The sequence below is a fragment of the Osmerus eperlanus genome, chromosome 10 (genome assembly GCF_963692335.1).
Source record: "Osmerus eperlanus chromosome 10, fOsmEpe2.1, whole genome shotgun sequence".
In the NCBI taxonomy this organism is placed as follows: Eukaryota; Metazoa; Chordata; class Actinopteri; order Osmeriformes; family Osmeridae; genus Osmerus; species Osmerus eperlanus.
In genome coordinates, this window is record NC_085027.1 from 3118951 (window position 1) to 3141659 (window position 22709).

The 22709-nt window shown below is 42.0% G+C and overlaps 3 protein-coding genes across 5 annotated transcripts; 2 read left to right on the forward strand and 1 right to left on the reverse strand.

Moving 5' to 3' along the window:
• Window positions 1–392: 392 nt before the first annotated feature.
• gatm (glycine amidinotransferase (L-arginine:glycine amidinotransferase)) lies at window positions 393–5709 on the reverse strand. Its single transcript, XM_062470900.1, has 9 exons — window positions 5539–5709; window positions 4321–4536; window positions 3911–4106; window positions 3594–3784; window positions 2959–3096; window positions 2432–2596; window positions 2188–2251; window positions 1618–1734; window positions 393–1497 (listed from the first exon to the last, which is right to left on the reverse strand). The coding sequence occupies exons 1-9, from the start codon at window positions 5605–5607 to the stop codon at window positions 1385–1387; spliced, it is 1269 nt and encodes a 422-aa protein (XP_062326884.1). The 5' UTR covers window positions 5608–5709; the 3' UTR covers window positions 393–1384.
• Window positions 5710–5906: 197 nt separating this feature from the next.
• On the forward strand, window positions 5907–16532 carry zgc:158482 (uncharacterized protein LOC100009650 homolog). 3 transcript variants are annotated; one of them, XM_062470897.1, is made up of 11 exons: window positions 5907–6065; window positions 7938–7993; window positions 9475–9684; window positions 9891–10049; window positions 12046–12170; window positions 13304–13498; window positions 13794–13884; window positions 14007–14205; window positions 15122–15219; window positions 15311–15441; window positions 15569–16532. In XM_062470897.1, the coding sequence occupies exons 3-11, from the start codon at window positions 9540–9542 to the stop codon at window positions 15743–15745; spliced, it is 1320 nt and encodes a 439-aa protein (XP_062326881.1). In that variant the 5' UTR covers window positions 5907–6065; window positions 7938–7993; window positions 9475–9539; the 3' UTR covers window positions 15746–16532. The 3 variants fall into 3 exon arrangements, with proteins under 3 accessions (XP_062326881.1, XP_062326882.1, XP_062326880.1); XM_062470898.1 differs by having other exon boundaries at window positions 7959–7993; XM_062470896.1 differs by lacking the exon at window positions 5907–6065 and having other exon boundaries at window positions 7413–7993.
• A 326-nt stretch (window positions 16533–16858) lies between these two features.
• Window positions 16859–22651, forward strand: LOC134027937 (long-chain fatty acid transport protein 2-like). Its single transcript, XM_062471193.1, has 10 exons — window positions 16859–17372; window positions 17553–17762; window positions 18053–18211; window positions 18625–18749; window positions 18836–19030; window positions 19312–19402; window positions 20159–20357; window positions 21061–21158; window positions 21282–21412; window positions 22357–22651. The coding sequence occupies exons 1-10, from the start codon at window positions 16889–16891 to the stop codon at window positions 22531–22533; spliced, it is 1869 nt and encodes a 622-aa protein (XP_062327177.1). The 5' UTR covers window positions 16859–16888; the 3' UTR covers window positions 22534–22651.
• The last annotated feature ends 58 nt before the right edge of the window (window positions 22652–22709 follow it).

Below are 22709 nucleotides of genomic sequence, written 5' to 3' on the forward strand. Positions count from 1 at the left end.
TTCATTCATTCTTCCCGCATCATGTATTCATTCATTCATATATTCATTCATCCATTCATACTAAATGACAGCATCTGAAGGCTCTTTCCCGGATCAAAATGGGAAGAAATAATCTGAGCAATGTCTGCAGGCTTGACAGCCTTCCCTGCAGTTCAACACCCAACCTGTTGAAACATGAGGATCTTTTTTTCCAGTGTTGAGGGAAAGTATGAAGTTCTGTTTGGAAAGACGGCATTATCCACAACAGTCTATCGAGTGCGCTACTTCCAATGTAGGCCTGCTGTAGTCTTCTGTATGCTGCGGCTCAGGCAGAATTATAACAAATGTGCCAAATGTTCTTGGCGTGTGTTGTAAGATCGTGTTTGAGGTATTGGTACAATTACGATACATGACAGTTTTTTGTTTGTTTATTTGTTTACTCGTTACTTGAGCACCCTCAATGCAAAAACATCTTGCCTACACGTATTGCTGTTTGAGACATCTTCAGGGGCTACGAGCAATTATTGATCAGTTAGGTTTCTTACGATCACAAGCTTTACTGTTTTATGCTGGGGATCAATCGATTTTCTTTATTTAAAATAGGATGGTAAAAGAAACATGAAACCCATGAAACATTTTTCACCATGCAAACACAGAAGCAGCAAAGCGGTTCACTGAGGATTAGCATACAACTGGCTCAGAATTGCTATTGTAGAACATAGCAGAGGCAAAAGGTATACAATATCTGATATGGACCTCATACTGTATTATAGGATATAAAATGCGTATTAATGGGAAATATGAAAAGTATATCAGCCCAATAGTAATAATAGTGTAAGAAAATATATAAATACAAATTTGTTTTGTTTAATTATCTTCTATACAAAATAGAATACCTGAGAAAAAAAGAAATTAATAAATGTTCAATGACCAACTATAAAAACTTTGACACATATTTTAGAAAAAAAAAACTTTAAATATCATGGCAACATTAATTGAAAATACAGAGAATAAAATGTGATTGTCTGAGGTTTCAGAGGGAGGTAGCGTGCTTGTATCACGAACATATCCTCTTTCTTAATTCCAGCCTGATGACATCTCCATACCAGACATGTACCCTGCCATATACACAATGACCATTAGGTGTTACACCAGCCATTTTCGATGGGTCACTCATTCACAATAGCCAAGCCAGAAATGCAGTAATTATTGAGATGACTGATAAATATTTTCTGTTTTTGTTTTTCATTAAAATCTTTCAACAAAGCTTTTTGCTAAGGCACTGTCACGCACAGCACTGTTAAATCAACATACAAGATAATTATGGGAGAACCCAACTGTATAGAGTATTGTCGGTTAGATTCAACCTTACAAGCTCAATAAAAACTGCCTGTTTCTGGCAAGGCTAGTGAAAATAGGACTGCAGGGTACCACGGCGACGAACGTCGGTTGTCCAACAGTGGAAGCCACCACCCAAGGAGTTGGCATGACGAATGTTCACTTTGATGGTTTTTATGCCTGATGGAGGAAAATCTGTCAATCATCTATCATATCTGTGAAGCAGATGGCATAAAGAGCATGTTTTACATGCACACCTATACAAGATGGCAGTCAAGTCATAATAATGTATGAACTTACCAAGGTTCTCAAACATTTTGTGAATGGTGTGTTCATTGGCATCCACCATGACCCGTTTCTCCCCCAGCATTAAGACATTCATAGAAAGCCACTTGGAGGACATCCATAGAGGATGATCTGTGAGGCAGGACAATGTTTATTGTTTACAATGTTACTTTTATCACTAATGTGATGTAACATCACATCATTATAAAAAAAAACCTTATCCTCTATCATAGGATGGGCTGTAGAACACCTTCATCCACACTATTAACATTTGTGCTGCCTTCGGGTCACATGACCAAAAGATTCATAACGAACCATCGTTGTGTTTACCCAATTTTACACAATACAAAAACAAATAATTTTCTTTTAACCTTCGCAATGTGGGGGGTCTGAGACAGCCCAACGGTTAAAAGAAAATGATTCACTTTGTTTTTGTATGCGGTAAAGTTGTCGCAATACGACGGTGGGTCACAATGACTGATGGGTCAGAATGACCCGAAGATAACACAAGGGTTAGATGGTTGAAGGGTTTACGGTACAGTATCATATAGGTAACATATATGCATTGATGTATGTAACACATACCATCAGGAATCAGAGGGGTTGGTGGTTTCACAACGGTCCAGCCAGCCTTCTTGAACATATCGACCTAAGACAAACCAGAAAGACGTTAGTATAACTGGAGGTATTTTCTGCATTCTGTCACTAGGGGGCAGTGTAAGACAAAAATGCAAGTTCAGAAAGCGTTGGCAGCATAGACTGTAAGGATGGCTGGTCTATTTTGTCTATCTTTCTCTTTTTGTCCCTCATTCATATCCATTCATCTCACCTGGCGACAGGGTCGGTCTGGATTGGACAGAACCAGCCCAGGCCCGATGATGTTGAAGGTGGCATCAATGTGCATGGGGTTGGGGTCCTTGAATGATATGATGTGGACATTGTAGTCTGGGGCAAGATGTCGACGCATCCACTCGATTCCCATGTAGTTTGTAACCTTCATATTGGGGAAAAGACATCTGTGAGTAAACAAGGTTTCCTCCAGCGCACAGAGTGAGGCTGTGTTCTGCTTGCGAGTAAATGCAGTGAAGCTTCCAGACCTAGATGTAATTGCAGTAATTAGTGTGTAGCTGGGGCTGCATCGTGAGATTAGACAACACTCGCAGAAGCACAAAGAGACCAGTGAACCTCTTTCCGGTCTAAAGACCAGCACATTATTCCACTGGATTGGTTCTTCACATTAACAGCTGATCTAATTGTGGCCTTGCAAGTGCTTTTTTTCTGAACTTTACTATCCTCTGATAAGAGGCCTCACAGATCACGGCAACATGACAACAGGACAGGAAGAGTACCACGTACCTGGCTCCTCTGGACGAACAGATCCCGGCCAGCTCTGATGAAATCAGCAGCATCGAAACAGGGCTCGTGCTCCGTGGTCACAAACTTGCCCTGTGCGGCCAGCTTGTGTCTGTCCTCCACAGTTCGGATAGGGTAGTCCTGGATGGAAAACAAAAACAACAGAATGCCTTGAGAGAGGGAAAACCTTTTGGAAGGGTCTCTCAAGTGTGGTAACTTCAATGCAAATTATGAATGGTTAATACTGAAACAATAGCATTACTGCCATTTGATTTATCCTCTAATGCAGTAAGAATGTATTTCAGGTACAAACAAGTCGCTCTGGATAAGAGCGTCTGCTAAATGACTAAATGTAAATGTAAACAAACTAAAGGCCATTGCACACTGAGTCCGAAATTCGTATCCGAAATGTTCGCACGTTAAAAAATAAATACAACCTCACGTTATGTCAATCGCACTTACACACTGCCTACGAAACTTTCGTCCGTCAAAAAAAAGTTCGGATCGGGTTCGATTTTCTGCGTTTTTGCATCCATAGCCAGCATTTTGATAGGCTTTTTGGAAATTCAGAGCCACCGAATTCATACGCATACGAAAATTTCGGAGTCAGTGTGCAAGGGCCTTAAGAGAGAGCCTACCTGGTCATAGAGGTCATCAGCCATGGTAGGCTTGGGAGCAGTGGTCCACTTTGCCCCCTTTTTGAAGTACTCCTTGATCAGAGGTCTGTAAGCCCGGTACTCAAAGAACCGTGCTCTCCAGGCCATGGGAGCCTCAATAATCTCATTGCCTACAACCATGAGGATGTCCCTGGGCATGGCAGCATACATGCCTGGATAGGAGGGAACGGGGGCATAAAACAGTTGGTGCATTTCTACAACAGCAAAACTAAATGTAGTTACCTGGGGAATCATTTGATTTTAGAGATTTAAAAAATATATATCCCACAACAACTCACCTGTTGATGTAAAGTCTGGAGTTTTATATTCGAAGGACCAGTCAAGGGGGTCTGGCCTCTGAACTGTAACTCCCTCCAGACGAAGAATATTGCACATTTCCTCAATTTCAGCTACAGCTTTCTTCAAGTGGTCCTCAGGAAAGGTTTGGCCCCCATACTTCTGGTAGAAGGGCCAATGCTTCTCGTATGTGTTAGCCTGTCCAAAAAGGTTTTATATGGATTACTTAGGAGTCGGTTCATGTAGGTCATTGGCCAAACACACCTGGGAATACCAACCACTCCTTTTATCAACCAAGCATCTTCCTTTGACATTTTTAAATAGTAATATTTTACTCATAGTCTTATAGTCGAAGTCTTAAAATAGTATGCAAAAAAACTTAAAACCTTTGAGAAAAGAAAAGTAGGCCTACCTTAACCTCAACGGTAAAGGGGGGCACACAGGCATTTTCAGCACGACCTACGATGACCTCCTCAAGTGGGTCCCATTCATTGTAGGCACAGACAGGACACTCGTGCTGCACAGCCTCAGTAACAACCTCGTCCTCCACCACCATGTGTGGCTGTGCAGCTGAACTTGATGTGCTCTGAAATGCACCCTGCACCCAACCAGTCACAGCTCGTCCAAGCTGAGATCAGAAACAGATACATGAGTTACACTGCGGAATAATGGGTAATAGCCAGGCCAATTATGAGGCCAATTCGGATTGAAATTAGGATATTTCTAGCAGGACAGAAACATGAATAGGCTGCAGTTTCACCACTTAACGTTATTTTGGTTAAAAAGTATTTATTGATGTAGGCTAATCGCTGTTATACATGCATTGAGTCAACATTTACATGTACACAAACTGCATATAAATTGGATCCCAAATCTAACTAAACAAAAAGATAAAATACTGTTCAGGAGTTTAATTAGTTCAATTATAGATTAATTAGTTTAATTGTAGTTTCATTTTATTTCTTCTTTTTTTTAACAGGACAAAGAACTAGTCCAATTGAAACCCTAAGCTATCACCAGTTTCTAATGTAGCCAATTGTAAATGTCTTAAGGAGTATTGATAAAAGAGATACACGGTGCCTGGCTATGTCACTAACATAAAGGAAAAGTTTTAAATCATGAGGTTTGGTTAAGAGCCAAAGCACCAGGCTTCCAGTCCGAGCTTCTATCTCCAGCCAGATACGATTTCAAGGTTTCTGCGGGCGCATGAGCGCATGTGTCACTGAGTTTGAGAGTTCAGCAGCTGCTGAGCACTGTCACTCAGTCCTAACCTATCCCGCGAAAAAAAGCTGACGATTACATTCTTTTCGCTCTTTTTTTTTTTTTTAATCTCCAAACTTGGCATCCTTCTTAGAAATCCACGAGTTTGGCAATGTAGATATTTTGCATTTTACACATAGGGAGGTTATTTCAGGTTGTAATTAGAGTTTGATTCAAAGTTGTAAATTGTACAGTGGAATATGTTTTGTTAAATCCATGAAAAAGGAAACGCATTTCACAATTCACTTTAAAACATGTTGACATTGAGCTGTTTCTGCGCACTCTGCATGCGCGTTTTTTATTCATGTATTTGTTTTTGTAAATGTTCTAAATAAAAGCAATATAATAAAGGACATAACTTAATACCAACCATAGCTCCGATCAGGTGGGCAGCCTCAGCGCCCCTGCTACCTCCTCTAAGACACCTGACACGTAGCATCGTCCGACCTGATTATTAAAGTTATTTGATCAATCCTAGAGGCAGCTTCGCGGCAGCTCAACGTCCTCCTGTCACTTCTGAGATGAATGAAGACACCCCAGTTCAGGCTTAGCTTTATAGCACCGCGTCTTATTGGCCCGCTGTTACAAGTTGTAGAACTAGGGCAACGTGACTGAAGAAAAATGCACCCTGAAACACTATCCCTTACGACAGCACATTCTTATCGTCTTCACGCGCAATCGGTTTTCCTTCTTGGATTAAGTATGTACATTCGAGTCACTGGACACATTTGGCACTGGGTCTGCGTCATCTGCTCGAGACCTGTATTCTCCAAATTGTCAGAAAAGCAGTTAATTTTTATTTAGGCTACACGAAAAAGCTTTTTATTATGCCAACTATATTGAATATTCAGACTAGTCCGACTGAAAACATATTTCTAAATTAGAACGTCAAAAACTGTATGTTTTACTTTTTTTAAATAAAAAAACTTAAATGTAGGCTAATTTAAAACGGTTAATTGAATTGTATGCTCGTTGTGTAGCCTAATGCATAGCCTACATTAAAAGGTGGGTATACATCACATTTCATATTGCACACACATTCGGGGTGCAAATGAGTTCAAGTTATCACTGGAAATGTTATAATGCAATAACCGCCATATCACTTTGCATTACAATCTTAGTATTTACTTCATGATCAGTAGCCTAGTTCGGTTCATTTTTCGGTTAGCCTACGCCTCTCAGCACCTGGCAATAGCCTACATGATCGAGTGCTAAAATTACAAAATGAAAAAGGTACATTTAAACTAATAATGGCCTCAGAGTACACTGAGTTGACCTAATCCAAAAGATAGGAGCAGCTGTGTGGAGCCACATGTTTCACTGGACTGTGCTCCTATCTTTGTGTTGTGCAAGTGCTTTGCATTGACCGCCGACATGTCAGGACTGCCTTCAGAAGCCCTGGAGGAGGCTTCAAAGATCACAGATGGAGGAATGAAAAACGATAGCCTAGGATTATTTAGTTATTCAGGAAGCACGTTCCTATCCGATGCACAGGTAAACACATCCATAGATATCTTTTAATTAGAATCAGCTTCATTCGCTATTAGTAAGTTTGCACAAACAAGAAATTGACTATGGCGGGAAGGTAGCACACGGTACCGATCTACAGCATCGTCCTAAATGACTGTAGCCTACTAATGCAGAGCCTTATAAAGTACTCACCCTGAGCCAATGAGTTATAGAATCCCGTAAGATCGATGGCAGGAAGTTTATACACACTGCCAACCCTGGACATTGGCATATCCAGCATCTAAACATGATCTGAGTTACACGATTGCCGCTAAAGGTTTATGAGGTCTCGTGACCATTTGTACCCTTTAGGCCTTAAACTCCTTTCATGTTCGACACATTTGTTTTCAATCTTCCTGCTCTGATACATACTGGTTATGGAATAGCTACTCTTCTGAAGAGATATAAGGAATATTATGCGTCCTCGGTGTAGTCTACAGGAAGAAATTAGTGGGATTGAAAGATACCCTCTAAAATGTGCGACATAATTCTAATTACATTCAGATTCATTGTTTTAGCAAACGCTCCAATCCAATGCGTTAATCCAGAAATTACATATGTATGTAAGTATCCTATTTATTAGGCCTAATTACACATCAAACTATTTTATGCATTATACATTTGCTGAAATTGCTTTTCAGTGAAACAATCACAGGTTGCCCCAATAAACAACAGGCTCAATGCCCCGCCCTAAAAAAAACCATCAAACAGTTTCGTCATTTGTAAGCATTCCACAGACCGGAGAATGGCCCATCTGGAGTGTGCCGATTCGCAAAACAGATTTTTATCTTTAGCACCGTGGAATTGACCTATCACAATCGAAAAGATTCGACGCTTATTTAAAATGTACTTGATATCAATGATTTTGGCTAGTCTGGCCATACCGTTTGTTCTTACAAAAATATGTCCTTATTTTTGGAAAGACGTCCTTTATGTTAAAGATTTGTTACGGATACTGGTCAAGTTTGTTTCACGTCGCAGAAGAAAACCTTTATTTTTGGTTCTGGATCGTTTTTTAGAACAAACAGCATCACATCCAGATAGACCTTTCATTGTGTTCGAAAATAAAACATTTTCGTACCGGGACACAGACAAAAAGAGCAACAAAGTTGCTAACGCGTTAAAGGCTCATTCCCAACTTAAACCGGGGGATACAGTTGCACTGTTTATGGGGAACGAACCCGCGTTCATATTTACCTATCTCGCCCTAGCCAAGCTTGCGTGTCCAGTGGCACTTCTAAATCCTAATATTCGTTCTAGATCTCTGCTTCACTGTTTCAGCTGCTGCAGTTCAAAGGTGTTGATTGCAGCCGCAGGTATGTATGCCCACGCGCTTTGAACGATCACCTTTTCAAATGGGGCAATAGAAAAGAATATTACGCAACTTATTATGATCAGTGACCTATGCACTTTTGTAAAGCTTTCTCTTGGAAGTCGCTTTGGATAAAAGCGTCTGCTAAATGAATACATGTAAAATGTAAACTATTTTGGGGATGTCACGGCAGATTGTCAGATTCTATGGATGTAGAACACATACTGTTGATTGCAAGATTTAGCGCATTTGATTATTTGCTTGATTTTTAATAAGATAGTGAAGTACAGACACATGCGACGTCGCTTAAAAATATGCTAGCCTACTTGCATGAACAATCAATTTCCTATTTAGGGTGTGATTATATAATTTAACTTTCAACGTAACTTTGAGGACATGACTATGGCTATGATTTTGGTCTGTGACGAGTACCTAACAGTGCGTTTACACTGCAGCGACGCGAATCGCTTGCCATCGCTCGCCTTCCCACAGTTCACCACGCGCGGGGGCGTATCAAACAGATTAATGTAGAATTGTAGTTCTCTAAAGTCACTGTTGTAGTTGTCATGGCCAAGTGTGCAGACTTTGGTTTACGTACTCGCAACATCGATCAAAATACAACTTGTATACAAAATACAAAACTGTTTATAGTAGTAGCCCGGCTGGAACTCCCTGGAACGTAACTTTGTTCGAGAGTACAAAGTACAAAAAAAACACCAGGAGCACCGACAACGTTTGTACAAATATGTGTGGCTGCATATCCAGTCCTGTACGATACGTCTCTGTATTTGTACAAAGACATTAATAAAAAGAATGAGGCCAGGCGCAGGTTTGCCGACGTTGTCGGTGCTCCTGGTGTTTTTTTGTACTTTGTACTCTCGAACAAAGTTACGTTCCAGGGAGTTCCAGCCGGGCTACTACTATAGACCGTTTTGTATTTTGTATACAAGTTGTATTTTGATCGATGTTGCGAGTACGTAAACCCAAGTCTGCACACTTGGCCATGACAACTACAACAGTGACTTTAGAGAACTACAATTCTACATTAATCTGTTTGATACGCCCCCGCGCGTGGTGAACTGTGGGAAGGCGAGCGATGGCAAGCGATTCGCGTCGCTGCAGTGTAAACGCACTGTAAGGCTACCAAGAGCAGTCCTCATGGATATTTTGTAACAGTCAACTGTCTTCTAGGCTATGTTTTGAAATATGTTTTTTTGCTTCAGAATTCAGATTAAAGTTAAACCATTTTATTTCACTTAATCAGTTCTGCGCACTTCTCCAGATACAGCGTTCACTGCATGAGTAATTGCATTAGGGTGTGATTATATAATTTAACTTTCAACGTAACTTTGAGGACATTACTATGGCTATGATTTTGGTCTGAACAGCTACATCACAATCTCAAATATTGAACCTAAACGTTGTAGGCTATGTCGATGTCCACAAATGTCTTTTTAATGAGATGATGTGTGTGTTGTCTGTTAGAACTGAAGGAAGCTGTGCAAGACATACTTCCCTCCCTGAGAGAGCAGGCCGTGTGTGTATACCTGATGGTAAAGGAGTGTGACCTGGCTGGAGTCCAGAGCTTCTCTGACAAGGTGGACGAGGCCTCAGACTCTGCCCTTCCTCAGTCACTCAGATCAGACATCACCTTTAAAAGCCCCGCAGTCTACATCTATACTTCTGGGACCACAGGTATGGGAGTGAAGGAAGAGGTGTACGCTGTGCTGTCTTTGTCTTTATCATCCTAACCCCACTCTTACCCCCCTCCACTCACTCACTCACTCACTCACTCTGTTTCTGTTTGTCTGTCTCTGTCTTTTTCTCTCTTTCTCTTTTTGTTCTCTCCCTGTCGCTCTCTCTCTCTCTCTCTCTCTCTCTATGTCATTGTGGTGTTGCAGGTCTCCCTAAAGCTGCGGTGGTGAACCAGACCCGCCTCTTGGCAGCTCTAGCAGTCCTGGCAGCCAATGGCGTCACCTCAAATGATGTCATCTACCTCAACCTGCCCCTCTACCACACAGCCGGATTTGTCATCGGCTTCATCGGCTCCATCGAGACAGGTGAGCAGTTCTGCTCCACGCACAGGAGAGGGATCAGATAGAGTCAGGTGCTACCTCCACCAGGTGGCTGCACTCTCTCATTGCCTCCTTTTGAGAGATTGGGCCTTACTTTTCAGTATGTTCATTGAATTTCACTGGGCTCTAAAGCCTCAGATTCTGATTATGTTCGTAAGCACGTAACTCCATCCAAGGTGGTATTACTGCAGGCCTGCTGTCTGAGCTTAGCCGGTTTCTTAGTCACACAACACAATAGCTGCACCCAAACCCAAGTCTTGCAGTGTCTGCCGCCCCCCAGTCTTGCAATATCTGCCCCCGCCTGCCAAGCCTTGTTGGATCTTCTACCCCCTACCCCCTAACTCTAGCCTTGCAGTCAGCCTGGCAGAATCTCCCCCACCCTCCTTTCCAGTCCTGCATTATCTGCTTAACAAATACCCCCTTCCCCCTCCTAGTTGGGAAAATGAATGAAAGAGCTTGTTGTGAATGTAATCTGAATGTAAACCAGTAATCTGAACAGGTTCTTCACAGCTCTGCGTGCATGGGAGGACTTTTTCCAAGTGGGTTAAAGTTCACAAAAGACATTCTTCTCTCAGGGATATTAAACACAGAAATAAAAACAAACCAAATTAAAAACAAACCAAACTGCTTAGCTCATTGCTCTGAGTAACTGGGTCTCTTGTCACAGTTACAAGTTTTTTTGGAGGGGGATATTTAACCGTACTCAGTGGACAGGAGCCATATGTGGGTAGTGAGCCTTTGCAGAGTAAGATTCAATGGGCCTCATTCACCAAATGTTCTTAAGAACAAATTTGCTCTTAAACCCCACTTACGCATTTTTCACAAAGATTCTGGCATTCACCAATGTTTTCTTATTTGGGATTTGTTCTTACGTAAGAACCGAATGTACGCACACCCAAGAGCACTCTTACGCACAATTGAGAGCTGACATGTTTGCGCAAAATAAGTAGTACCACTAGTAGTTATAGCACTTTGAATTGCCATGGTGTATGAATTGTGCTAGGCCTATTTACAGTTAGGTCCATAAATATTTGGACATTGACACAATTTTCATCATTTTGGCTCTGTATACCACCACAATGGATTTGAAATGAAACAATCAAGATGTGCTTTAAGTGCAGACTTTCAGCTTTAATTTCAGGGTATTTACATCCAAATCAGGTGAACGGTGTAGGAATTACAACACATTTGATATGTGGCCCCCCCCTTTTTAAGGGACCAAAAGTAATTGGACAATTGGCTGCTCAGCTGTTCCATGGCCAGGTGTATGTTATTCCTTCATGGGAGTTTGTTATTTCATTGACAAGGAGCAGATAAAAGGTCTAGAGTTCATTTCAAGTATGGTATTTGTGTTTGGAATCTGTTGCTGTCAACTCTCAATATGAAGTCCAAAGAGCTGTCACCATCAGTGAAGCAAGCCATCGTTAGGCTGTAAAATCAAAACAAACCTATCAGAGAGATAGCAAAAACATTAGGTGTGGCCAAAGAATGTACCAAACAGTTGATTTGGCCACACCTAATGTTTTTGCTATCTCTCTGATAGGTTTGTTTTTCTGTCTTTTGTCGAGGCCTCCACCGTCTTTACCACGTTGTTTTGACATTTCTCTGAGTGTGCACACGGCCCTGCCATATCATAGGCACGAGCTTTCAACTTGCGAAATATTGGGATTCATCATTCTAAGAACACACCTGCGAACAATTCTGCTGTTTAAGAACACATCATGAATCACACGTAGATTTCTCTTAGGAACTTTCTTAAGAACAAATTTAAGAAGTAACTTAGGAAGATATTGGTGAATGAGGCCCAATGTTACTACCTGCTGACAATGGGTTTGATTAATACTCTGGGGGTTGTCTGTTATAGTTTACCATTATTTAACAACTTTAAAACACTTTAAAAAAAAAAATCGTTTTTAATTTCATGTATAAACTTCATATATTTCCCCCCCACTACCACCACCACATTTTATGTCAATTTCAGGCTCTACTATCGTACTACGGAGGAAGTTCTCTGCCTCTCAGTTTTGGGAGGAATGCAGGAAATACAATGTAACGGTCGTCCAGTACATAGGAGAAGTGTTGCGTTACCTCTGCAACACACCTAGGGTAAGCATCCTCTGTACCGCGCATGTAGGCTTGCCCAGTCGCTGACGGTGTTTAAACACTTAATGCACACACAGGTCGTTGAAGATGCCCAATGTCACAACTGTCTGCAGAGGGGGATTCTGAGGGACTCTCCGCAAATTGATTGAATTGTCTCAGGTCTCCATCACGGATGTTAGAACAAGAAGTCAAACTGCATTGTGGGTAAGCCGTGACAGAAAAGGGATAATGGTGAAATAACCCAGGTGATGTCATGCCCAGCCTATGGCACCTTTAATAAATGCAAGTTTAAGCACAGCTTCAAACGGCATAGGCATGTGAGCCGGGTGTACCAGGCAAGTGTCCCAAGTGTTTCTTCCTGCCCAGAACAGCTGCAGAACACTCAATGTGAACAGCTTGTTCTAAGGGAGCAACCTCCAAGCACTTCCAAATCTGTCCATTCAGCAGGACAGCACAGCTGGCACTCTGAAATAGTTACGATCATTTCGAGACCCGCTGTATGAAGTTACCTTTATCAACATCCAAACTCGTACTTAATATACTCGGAATCTTGTGTAAAGATAAGAGATATTTGTTGTGGCTAAAGTTGGTTTGATGGATCTTTAATCGTATTCATTGGGACGGTCTCCGGGTGCTTTTGAATGTGTCAGGGAGTGATCTAGAGTAACCTAAACATGCTTTCTATGGCCATTGAAACGCTATCTGCATCACAGGGGTCAGGTCTCAGACGACCATGTGACTGGCTCCTTCTCAGTGGGTTTATCTGGCCCAGGTCTCCTACCACACTAGGAATAGCCAGTGGCCTTTACTTAAAAATACCATATGAACAGGCTATGAAACCGTATCTTTTTCTAGGATTTAATTTAAATGGTGATGTTTTCGAAAGTTCTAATTGAAATTTCACAATTGACAATTACTCTAAACTGCTTACTATGTAATGTATACAATATACAGTAAATACAACACAAAATCAAATTTTGCTATAAAACTCAAACTTCATGGATTAACAATGAGATGATAATGGATTTGTATTTGCAGTAATAAATAAATCATGTTTACAATGACAGGATAGTTATGTACTATCTACCGTACTGGATGATGTACTGTGATGACATTCTGTGACTGTGCCCCTACAGAGAAACAACGACAAAGACCACAGGGTTCGACTGGCCATCGGCAACGGCGTGAGGACAGACGTATGGAGAGAGTTTCTGGATCGATTCGGGAACATTGAGGTGCGAGAGTTCTACGCCTCCACAGAAGGAAATGTCGGCTTTGTGAACTACGTGGGAAAAATCGGGGCCGTCGGACGAGTGAACTTCATTCACAGGGTAAGAAGGAACGACTGCTATTTTGTTGTTACTATGGTCTTGGGGGTCAGATGGCTGAGCGGTTAGGGAGTCGGGCTATTAATCAGAAGGTTGTTGGTTCGATTCCCGGCCGTGCAAAATGACGTTGTGTCCTTGGGCAAGGCACTTCACCCTACTTACCTCGGGGGGAATGTCCCTGTACTTACTGTAAGTCGCTCTGGATAAGAACGTCTGCTAAATGACTAAATGTGTAAATGTAAATGTCTTCTTCGTGAGACCATTGTCTTAGTGATTTTCTCCCTGTATTATCATGTAGAAGCTGTTCCCGTACACTCTGATTAAATACGACACAGAGCAAGACGAACCAGTCAGAGACTTCCGAGGCCTGTGTATAGAAGCACCCAAAGGTCAGATACTCAAGTCATGTCTACAGCGGGCCTCCAGAATATCCCCTTGAACTGAACTCTTTACGTTTGTACGTTGTGTGAGAGGATGTGGAATGTCATGCATCTGATCAACGTTCCCGCAGGAGAAACCGGACTGCTGGTATCGAAGATCACGGACATCGCTCCCTTCGTTGGCTACGCTAAAAACGAACAGCAGACCGAGAAGAAGAAACTGAGGGATGTTTTGAGGAAAGGAGATCTGTATTTCAACAGCGGGGACCTGCTCAAGATCGACAATGACAATTTTATCTACTTCCAGGACCGAGTAGGGGACACCTTTAGGTGAATTTCTGTAGGGCCGGAGATGCTTGAGTTTGTTTGTCCCCAGGACTCTTTGATTTGATGGAAATTCACAGCTAATGGAGGTCGTACAGTTAACAAAGCTCAAAGTGATTGGTTTAGCTTCTCCTTATATACACCCAACCTGCATGCTAAAGTGGGGACATCACATATGAAAGAAAGATTGCCTCAAGCATACAAATTCAAATTTGACCATCACCAGCTTACTCAGTAGCTGCAGGACACTTGATGTGAGGCCTTTGCAAGACATTTGAATATGTAAACATATTTGAGTCTACTGCATGCAGAAACAGTGTTAAAACTGTAAAATATAAATCGTACAAGACTGAAAACGATATTATCACGTGATGTATAAAATAGGAAAAGCACATCAAAAATGACATTAAAAGCTGTTTAGAACTGTATTTACAAGAATACCGTTTTTATTGATAATTACTGAGTCTTCCTCGGTTCACCTTCCTCTTCAGCTGTTGAGACCACTCTTCAGGTGGTATGTGGTAGATGTGATTGTCATTTAACATTGCAGTCCTTTTGGTGCAAATGAATGACCAGACTAATGTCTGGGTGACCAGTGACAAAGGGGTTCGAATATTCAGGTCCCTGCCAATACAGCCCTTACATGTCTTTCAATTTATTCCGTATTCATTGTCTCTGAAATATTCCAGGATTATAGTCTTGCTACATATGAGTTTGGGTCAGATGGCTGAGTGGTTAGGGAATCGGGCTATTAATCAGAAGGTTGCCGGTTTGATTCCCGGACGTGCGATATGACGTTGCCTTGGACAAGGCACTTCACCCTACTTGCCTCGGGGGGAATTTCCCTGTACTTACTGTAAGGCGCTCTGGATAAGAGCGTCTGCTAAATGTAAAGGTAAATATGAGCTCTGTTTGTTCTCAGGTGGAAAGGAGAGAATGTAGCCACGACAGAAGTAGCAGACATTCTCACCATGATTGAGTTTGTTGGAGAGGCCAATGTCTATGGGATTAAAGTACCAGGTAAGGGGTTTCTGGTTGTGTTTCCATAGATGCTAATCCCAGAGATAATGGCCTGTCTGTTAGACTTAAAATGTCATTTTTGTTTTTCAAGGCCACGAAGGGAGAATAGGAATGGCTGCCATCACTGTGAAAAACAACACTCAGTTTGAAGGCGGAACATTGTTTAATCATGTCTCAAGCTACCTTCCATCTTATGCACGCCCACGATTCATCAGGATTCAGGTAAAAGAAAGTTTGAGCGGACTCAGTATAATGTAATGCATATCCTAAAATAATTCGAAAATTAAAGTAACTTGTAGTTGGCTTCATGAATTGAGCAACTGTGTTTGTGTGTGTTTCCGTCCTCCAGAATGCAGTGGAGGTAACAGGCACCTTTAAACAGATGAAGTTGAGGTTAGTGAAGGAAGGCTTCGACCCAGCGTGCATGCAGGACCCTCTGTTTGTCCTGGAGGAGAGAGAGAGCAGCTACATGCCTTTGACCGCCCAGGTCTACCACTGCATAGTGTCAGGCAAGTTCAAGCTGTGAGACACTACTCCAGGAAACTCCTCTGGAACCACAAGGCCCTTTGGTTCTTGGCAATTGGTTGATCAAAGTTACTGATTGTGACAGGCTATAATGTGCATCTGTAGCATCGCTGTTTCACTGGCAGTTTGTATGTAATGCCGTTGGTTACCAGTGCTGTATCAGTTTGTGTTCGGATACAGAGAACCATCAGACAAAGTCCACGGTGACTGTTGTTAACGTTTTATACACTCAACAAAATGTGTTGATGTTTGGTCAGACTAACACACCTGGTGCCAAAAGGGCAATTTAATTGCAGTATATTAATCTGTTAAATATACTGTATTTCTTTATGTAGATCTGTTGATGTTATGCAAGTAACATAGATTATATTCAGCTCAGGGATTAGACCTTTAGACGTAAGGTTAGGATTCTTATCATTCTCTTGTAATTCTAGTGTCATGTGAGGAAAGACAGCATTACATGGGAGGAAGGACAGAGCATTATTATTACTTACAGTAGACTTGACTGTAGTGAATATTTGGGGTATTTTGGTTGTCTTAAATGTTATTTGACTAACCCGTTTATTTAAATTAATGCATGCATAACTGTACTGTATTTTCAGGAAAGGCATAGCTAATAATGTATTTTTAAATAGTCCAACACATTAGAAATGTTATTTAAATTGGAGAACATTTTAGATTATTGACTAGGAACAAAGTAGAAAGGGACCAGTTGAATTGGGATTCAAATGTCTGTATGATGGATGATGATGAATAATTAATAGAATTATCCTTATTAAAGGTTTCACATGAAAAAACAGTTCTTGTTTGTGTCATTGCTCAAAAAATAAATATATGTTGGGGGTGCTACAGTCCTACAGTCTATTGTGCTACCTCTAGTTCAAAGCCACAAGGTGGTGACAAATATCTGTGCTTCAAACTAGTGAGAAGAACTATTGAGAACGCTGACCGGCTGACTGGAAGGCCTTAGGATGTCAATGATTGCATCGTTGCCTGGCAGTCTGTCTATCTTACGTGTCATTGGCTGGACGGAGGGGAAGGGCAGAGAGCAGCCTGTCTGTCCACCACATATAAGATGCAGTTACACAAGATTTGACACAGTAATTAAAGCTGAAGCTCAGAAGTTGATGGCAGAGAATTTAAGATGGCCGTAATGCAAATCTTCTTCACTTTCTTCGCAGGGATGGGCATACTTATTGCCACCCTCTATGTAAAGGTTCCTTACTTTGTGCATGATTTCCGGTACGTTTGCAAAATGCTCGCCATCAAGTCCCAGAGGATGGGCTACAGGAAGAGAGAACCTTTCTACACTCTGTTGGATCGTTTCCTAGATCTGGTGAAAAGCCAGCCTGGCAAACCCTTTATCCTGTTTGAGGATGAGGTGTACACTTACCAGGATGTGGACAAGCAGAGTACCAAGGTAGCCAGAGCCCTGAAGGAGTGCGTCAGGTTGGAGGAGGGGGATACAGTAGCTCTCTTCCTGGGGAATGAGCCCTGCTTCGTGTGGTTGTGGCTGGGCCTGGTCAAACTGGGATGTGCTGCTGCCATGCTTAACATCCACATACGGTCCAAGTCTTTGCTGCACTGCTTCACCTGCAGTGGGGCTAAAGTCCTCATCGCAGCTGCAGGTAAATAAACAACAAAACGTGGTCAAAGTCAAATGTGTTTCCATTGAGAACATGAATGTTTGACATACACCCTAAACAGTGCAGAGTACTTTTTGTTTACTTTTCTCCCAGCCTAATTTCCAGGTATTCCTGCCCCCATTTCTCCCTTACTATTCCCTTCTCCCTCTCTCCCTCTCTCAGAGTTGCAGGGTGCTGTGGAGGAGGTTCTGCCTGTCCTGCAGGAACAGGGTGTGCGTGTGTTTATCCTCAGTGAGGCCTGTGACACTCCGGGCATGGGTAGTCTGTTAGGCAGGATCCGTGAGGCCTCTGACCAGCCTCTGTCACCTCAGGTGAGGAGCAAGGTGACCATCAACAGCCCAGTGTTCTATTTCTACACGTCTGGTACAACAGGTACAGTGGGCCTGTCTGAGAGGAGGTCAAAGGTTCTGCACACATAGAAGGAGAGTGAGAGAGACACAGACGGATCAGTCTAACTAATCAGTATCCCTAACATTAAATTGAGCAGTAATAAAATAAGTACACATATAAAGAATCCAGAATCAGCGGGACTCTGAAATGATCAAACATGCCAAAACTGAGCGAATCGTTCTTTCTAAATGGCTTAAATGCAGATGGGACACCTGTCTGTGCGTCACCTGGGGTGGCACCCTCTTCAGTGTGTCCGCGTGTGTTTCTCCAAGGTCTCCCGAAGGCAACAGTGTCGTCTCAAAACAGGGCCTGGGGACCGGCACTCCTCCTGTCCATCGCTGGAGTGACATCACAGGATGTCATTTACGTTCCACTTCCTCTCTACCACTCTTCCGGGTTTCAGGTGGGACTGACAGGTGCCATAGAGAGAGGTCAGTACGCAGATACCTGCACAACACCAGATACCTGGTGGGAATTCACAATAATGTATTTACAATTACATAGATAAATGAGTGCACAAATAGATACACCTACATTTCCTATCCATGCCCATGCATAGTCACCCAGAATCTGGGTGGGTCTTCGTGAGGAGTATGGTACACAAAGAGTAAGCCACCATTGTTTGTAACTTCTAAAATTAATGATAAAATGAAGGCTTGTTTTGATCCTGTCTACCTGTAAGCGAAAGGTAAATAAGACTTCATAGTTGGCAAATTATTGACACATAACTGAGGTTCAAGAGGTTGTGTAAGCAGATACTCATTACACATTCTCCTTAGCCCTCAGCTTTAGCTCAGTTATTTGTTTAATTTTGATAACTGATTACATCACATTTGTCTATCAGGCATAACAGTTGTTTTGAGGCGTAAATTCTCTGCTTCCAAGTTCTGGGATGATTGCAGGAAGTACAATGTGACAGTCATACAGTACATTGGTGAAACTATGCGCTACCTCTGCAACACACCAAAGGTAAAACATTTTTTTTTCAATTTTAAATGACACAATGCATTGCTAGCCACTCCCCCTCAAAGTGTTGCTCCTTGGTTTTTTAACAGAGAGATGATGACAAACACCATGTGGTCCGACGAGCCATTGGGAACGGCATCAGAGCAGATGTGTGGACAACGTTCCTCGAACGCTTTGGGAACGTAAACATTAAAGAATTCTACGCCGCTAGTGACGGCAACTTCAGTCTGATTAACTATGTGGGGAAAGTCGGAGCAGTTGGTCGAGTAAACTTCATCCACAAGGTAATGAGCGACACATGCAGATACCTCTAGTAAAACAACCAGGGCCGGCCCAACCCAATAAACAAACTAAACATTTGTTTAGGGCCCCTGATTGGTTTGCCCCTCCCCCCCCCAAAAAAAGATTGGCAATTCTTTTTTTTCTTAAAAAAAAGGGTCCCATACACTATTTGTTTAGGGCCCCCAAAACCTTAGGGCCGGCCCTGAGAACAACACATACAGTACATGAGTTACTGAACACATGTAGCAGCAGCCCCGCTTCATCTCTCCATCTTGTTTTCCAGAAGACCTTTCCATATGCACTGCTGAAGTATGACATGGAGAGAGAGGAGCTTGTGAGAACCTCTGACGATCTTTGCATTGAAGTTCCCAAGGGTATGTCTCTGCAAACCAGCTGGATTAGCTGTGTGTGGATATTTTTAAGAGTAGGTCACAGTTGACTAGTCACGCCGCAACTGGGACTGGTGGAAGCATGCTACGTAGAATAATGTCGCATTTGTCATTGTGACATCACGTCGACTCAACTGTCACACTGTGTGGTCTAACACTGTTGTAGGGTTGTAAACACAAGTGCTGGGGGAACAACTGTCCTGCTCTAGTATAATCAGGTGACAGTGATGCCTCATCACTACCTCATCACTGTGATACCTCATCACTACCTCATCACTACCTCATCACTGTGATACCTCATCACTGTGATACCTCATCACTACCTCATCACTACCTCATCACTGTGATACCTCATCACTGTGATACCTCATCACTACCTCATCACTGTGATACCTCATCACCGTGATACCTCATCACTACCTCATCACCGTGATACCTCATCACCGTGATACCTCATCACCGTGATACCTCATCACCGTGATACCTTATCACCGTGATACCTCATCACTGTGATTCCTCATCACTACCTCATCACCGTGATACCTCATCACTACCTCATCACTACCTCATCACTGTGATACTTCATCACTACCTCATCACTACCTCATCATCGTGATACCTCATCACTGTGATACCTCATCACTACCTCATCACTGTGATACTTCATCACTACCTCATCACTACCTCATCCCTGTGATACCTCATCCATGTTCCCTCAGAAGTGTTTGTATTCCTATGAAGGTGAGACCGGGCTGTTGGTGTCGAAGATCACGGACATCGCTCCCTTCGCGGGGTATTCTGGGAATCCCGAACAGACAGAGAGAAAGAGATTGCGGGATGTGTTTGAGAGGGGAGATGTGTATTTCAACAGTGGAGACTTGCTGCGGATAGACATGGACGGGTTCATCTACTTCCAGGATCGAGTAGGGGACACATTTAGGTATGTCCCCTCTGTGATTAATGACAGTTATAGTCGTAGTGTTTTTTTTTTGTATTTGGTTCAAAAGGTTTGAAAATTCAGGCTGCTCAAATTCAAATGTTGAAATTCAGATCCCCCCCAAAACGATTCCCATTGGGAAAAAAAATTGAGCAGAAAAAATTCAAATTGCTACATCCGGAATACCAAGGATAAGTAAGGCAATCGAGCCTGAATGCTATCGAACCATCTCACTTCTCTGAGAAGGGTCCAACTGCAGACTTCTCTCCTCAGGCCCCTCTCATCCAGGTGTAGCTGCAGGCAGTCATACATGCAGATCAGTCATACAATCACAGCCTGGGGTCTGAGGAGAGAGGTCTGGTCTTAGGCAAGCAGTTGGACCCGTTTTCGAAAGATTGAGAAAATATTTTCGAAAAAGTTTTTTGTTCTATTTGAATTTCTGAAGCTAGAATTTTTGTATATTAAATTTTTGGGATACATTTTAATTTCAGCTACCTGAAATTCTGAACCTTGAATTTTTAGATCAGATTTTTTTTTTTACACTGAAATAAATTCATATTTAAAACTTTAAGAGGTGAGTTCAAAACCAACAAATTTGGTGTTGTTTAAATTTCAATATTAAGTATTCAATGCCTTTTTTTAATTCACAATATTATGTCACTGATTTGCTTCCATATAAACTAGCCCTTGTGTGTTTTGTTGGTAGATGGAAGGGAGAGAATGTGGCCACCACTGAGGTTTCTGATATCCTCACTACGATGGCCTCTATCCAGGATGCTAATGTGTATGGGGTCAGAGTGCCAGGTATGAACTTGTGGCATGGTCTCAAATAACACTATGTCAAGTAATATTTACCATGATATTACCATGTGATTACCAAGTCAAAATAAGACTGCAGTGTTTACATAGATTTGTGAACTGTCCCAGGGCACGAGGGGAGGATAGGGATGGCGGCTGTGATGCTTCGAGATGGAGCACAGTTTGACTGCACTGAGGCGTTTGTCCACACTGCCAACTACCTGCCAAGCTATGCTCGGCCACGCTTCATCAGGATTCAGGTAATGACGACGGTGGTGCTCTTAAGTTGCACAACATAATGGCATTAGCGAAGCATACAAAAGCTGACAACATAACATGAACACGTTTAAGAAACATTTACATTTAGTCATTTAGCAGACGCTCTTATCCAGAGCGACTTACAGTAAGTACAGGGACATTCCCCCCGAGGCAAGTAGGATGAAGTGCCTTGCCCAAGGACACAACGTCATTCGACACGGCCGGGAATCGAACTGGAAACCTTCTGATTACTAGCCTGATTCCCTAACCGCTCAGCCACCTGACGTTACTTTTTTATTTTATTAGATGCATAACACATAGCACTAAGTGACAACACAAAAGCAATGATCCACAACCCGAGATGGGAAGGAACGAAGTAAAAATACTTGGGAAGGGAGGAGAGAGGACAGCAGAGAAGCCTGAAATAGAGTAGATTAAAGCAGTTTCGAAAGGTTGAAAAAAAAATGTTTTAGTGTCGACTTGTGTGTGGAAAACAAGTTGACAGGTTTAAAAAATATTTAACAAAAAAAAAGGAGAAAAAAGTTTTGAAAGGTTTTAAAAACATTTTTAAAAGTTTATTTAAAAAGTTTGCAGAATTGATTAGTACTTGATGAGCCAAAACATTTGCTGAAACGCTGCTTTTCAAGTAACTGACTATGGAGGAGCAGCCACTAGGGGCAGTGTCATTTCGAATAATGTGTTTTTCAGTCGCAGATTGTGAATGCGTTTCATATGTGTCGATGCGAGCATTTCACATATGTGGATGTTAGTTTTCAGTATGAATGTATGTGAACGTTTCATATGTTAATGTGTAAGGACCGTCTGAATTATTTCCTAAACGGTCACTCTCACTTTCGTGTTGTCACTTGTTGCAGTACATACACAGGCGATTCTGTTTTGCATTGTGGTGTTTCTTAAAGGTTTCATTTTTGTTCTTCATTCCCAGAAAACGCTTGAACTAACGGGGACATTCAAGCAGATCAAAGCGAAGTTAGTAGAAGAGGGTTTTGTTCCTGCCAAAATCCAAGAGCCTCTCTTCTTTCTGGATGAGGAACAGAAAAGTTACATTCCTCTTACACAAGATATCTATCAGTTAATCCTATCTGGCAGTGTAAAGTTGTAACAAAAGTCAATGTACCCTACTGTTCTTTCAGAGGTGAAAACTTGAAGCTCCCATAATTGTGTTCATGTGATATTTAGTCATTTAGCAGACGCTCTTATCCAGAGCGACTTGCAGTAACTACAGGGACATTCAACTGTTTACTTTCAAAGAATTTCACAATAAAGTTGTTTTGCAAG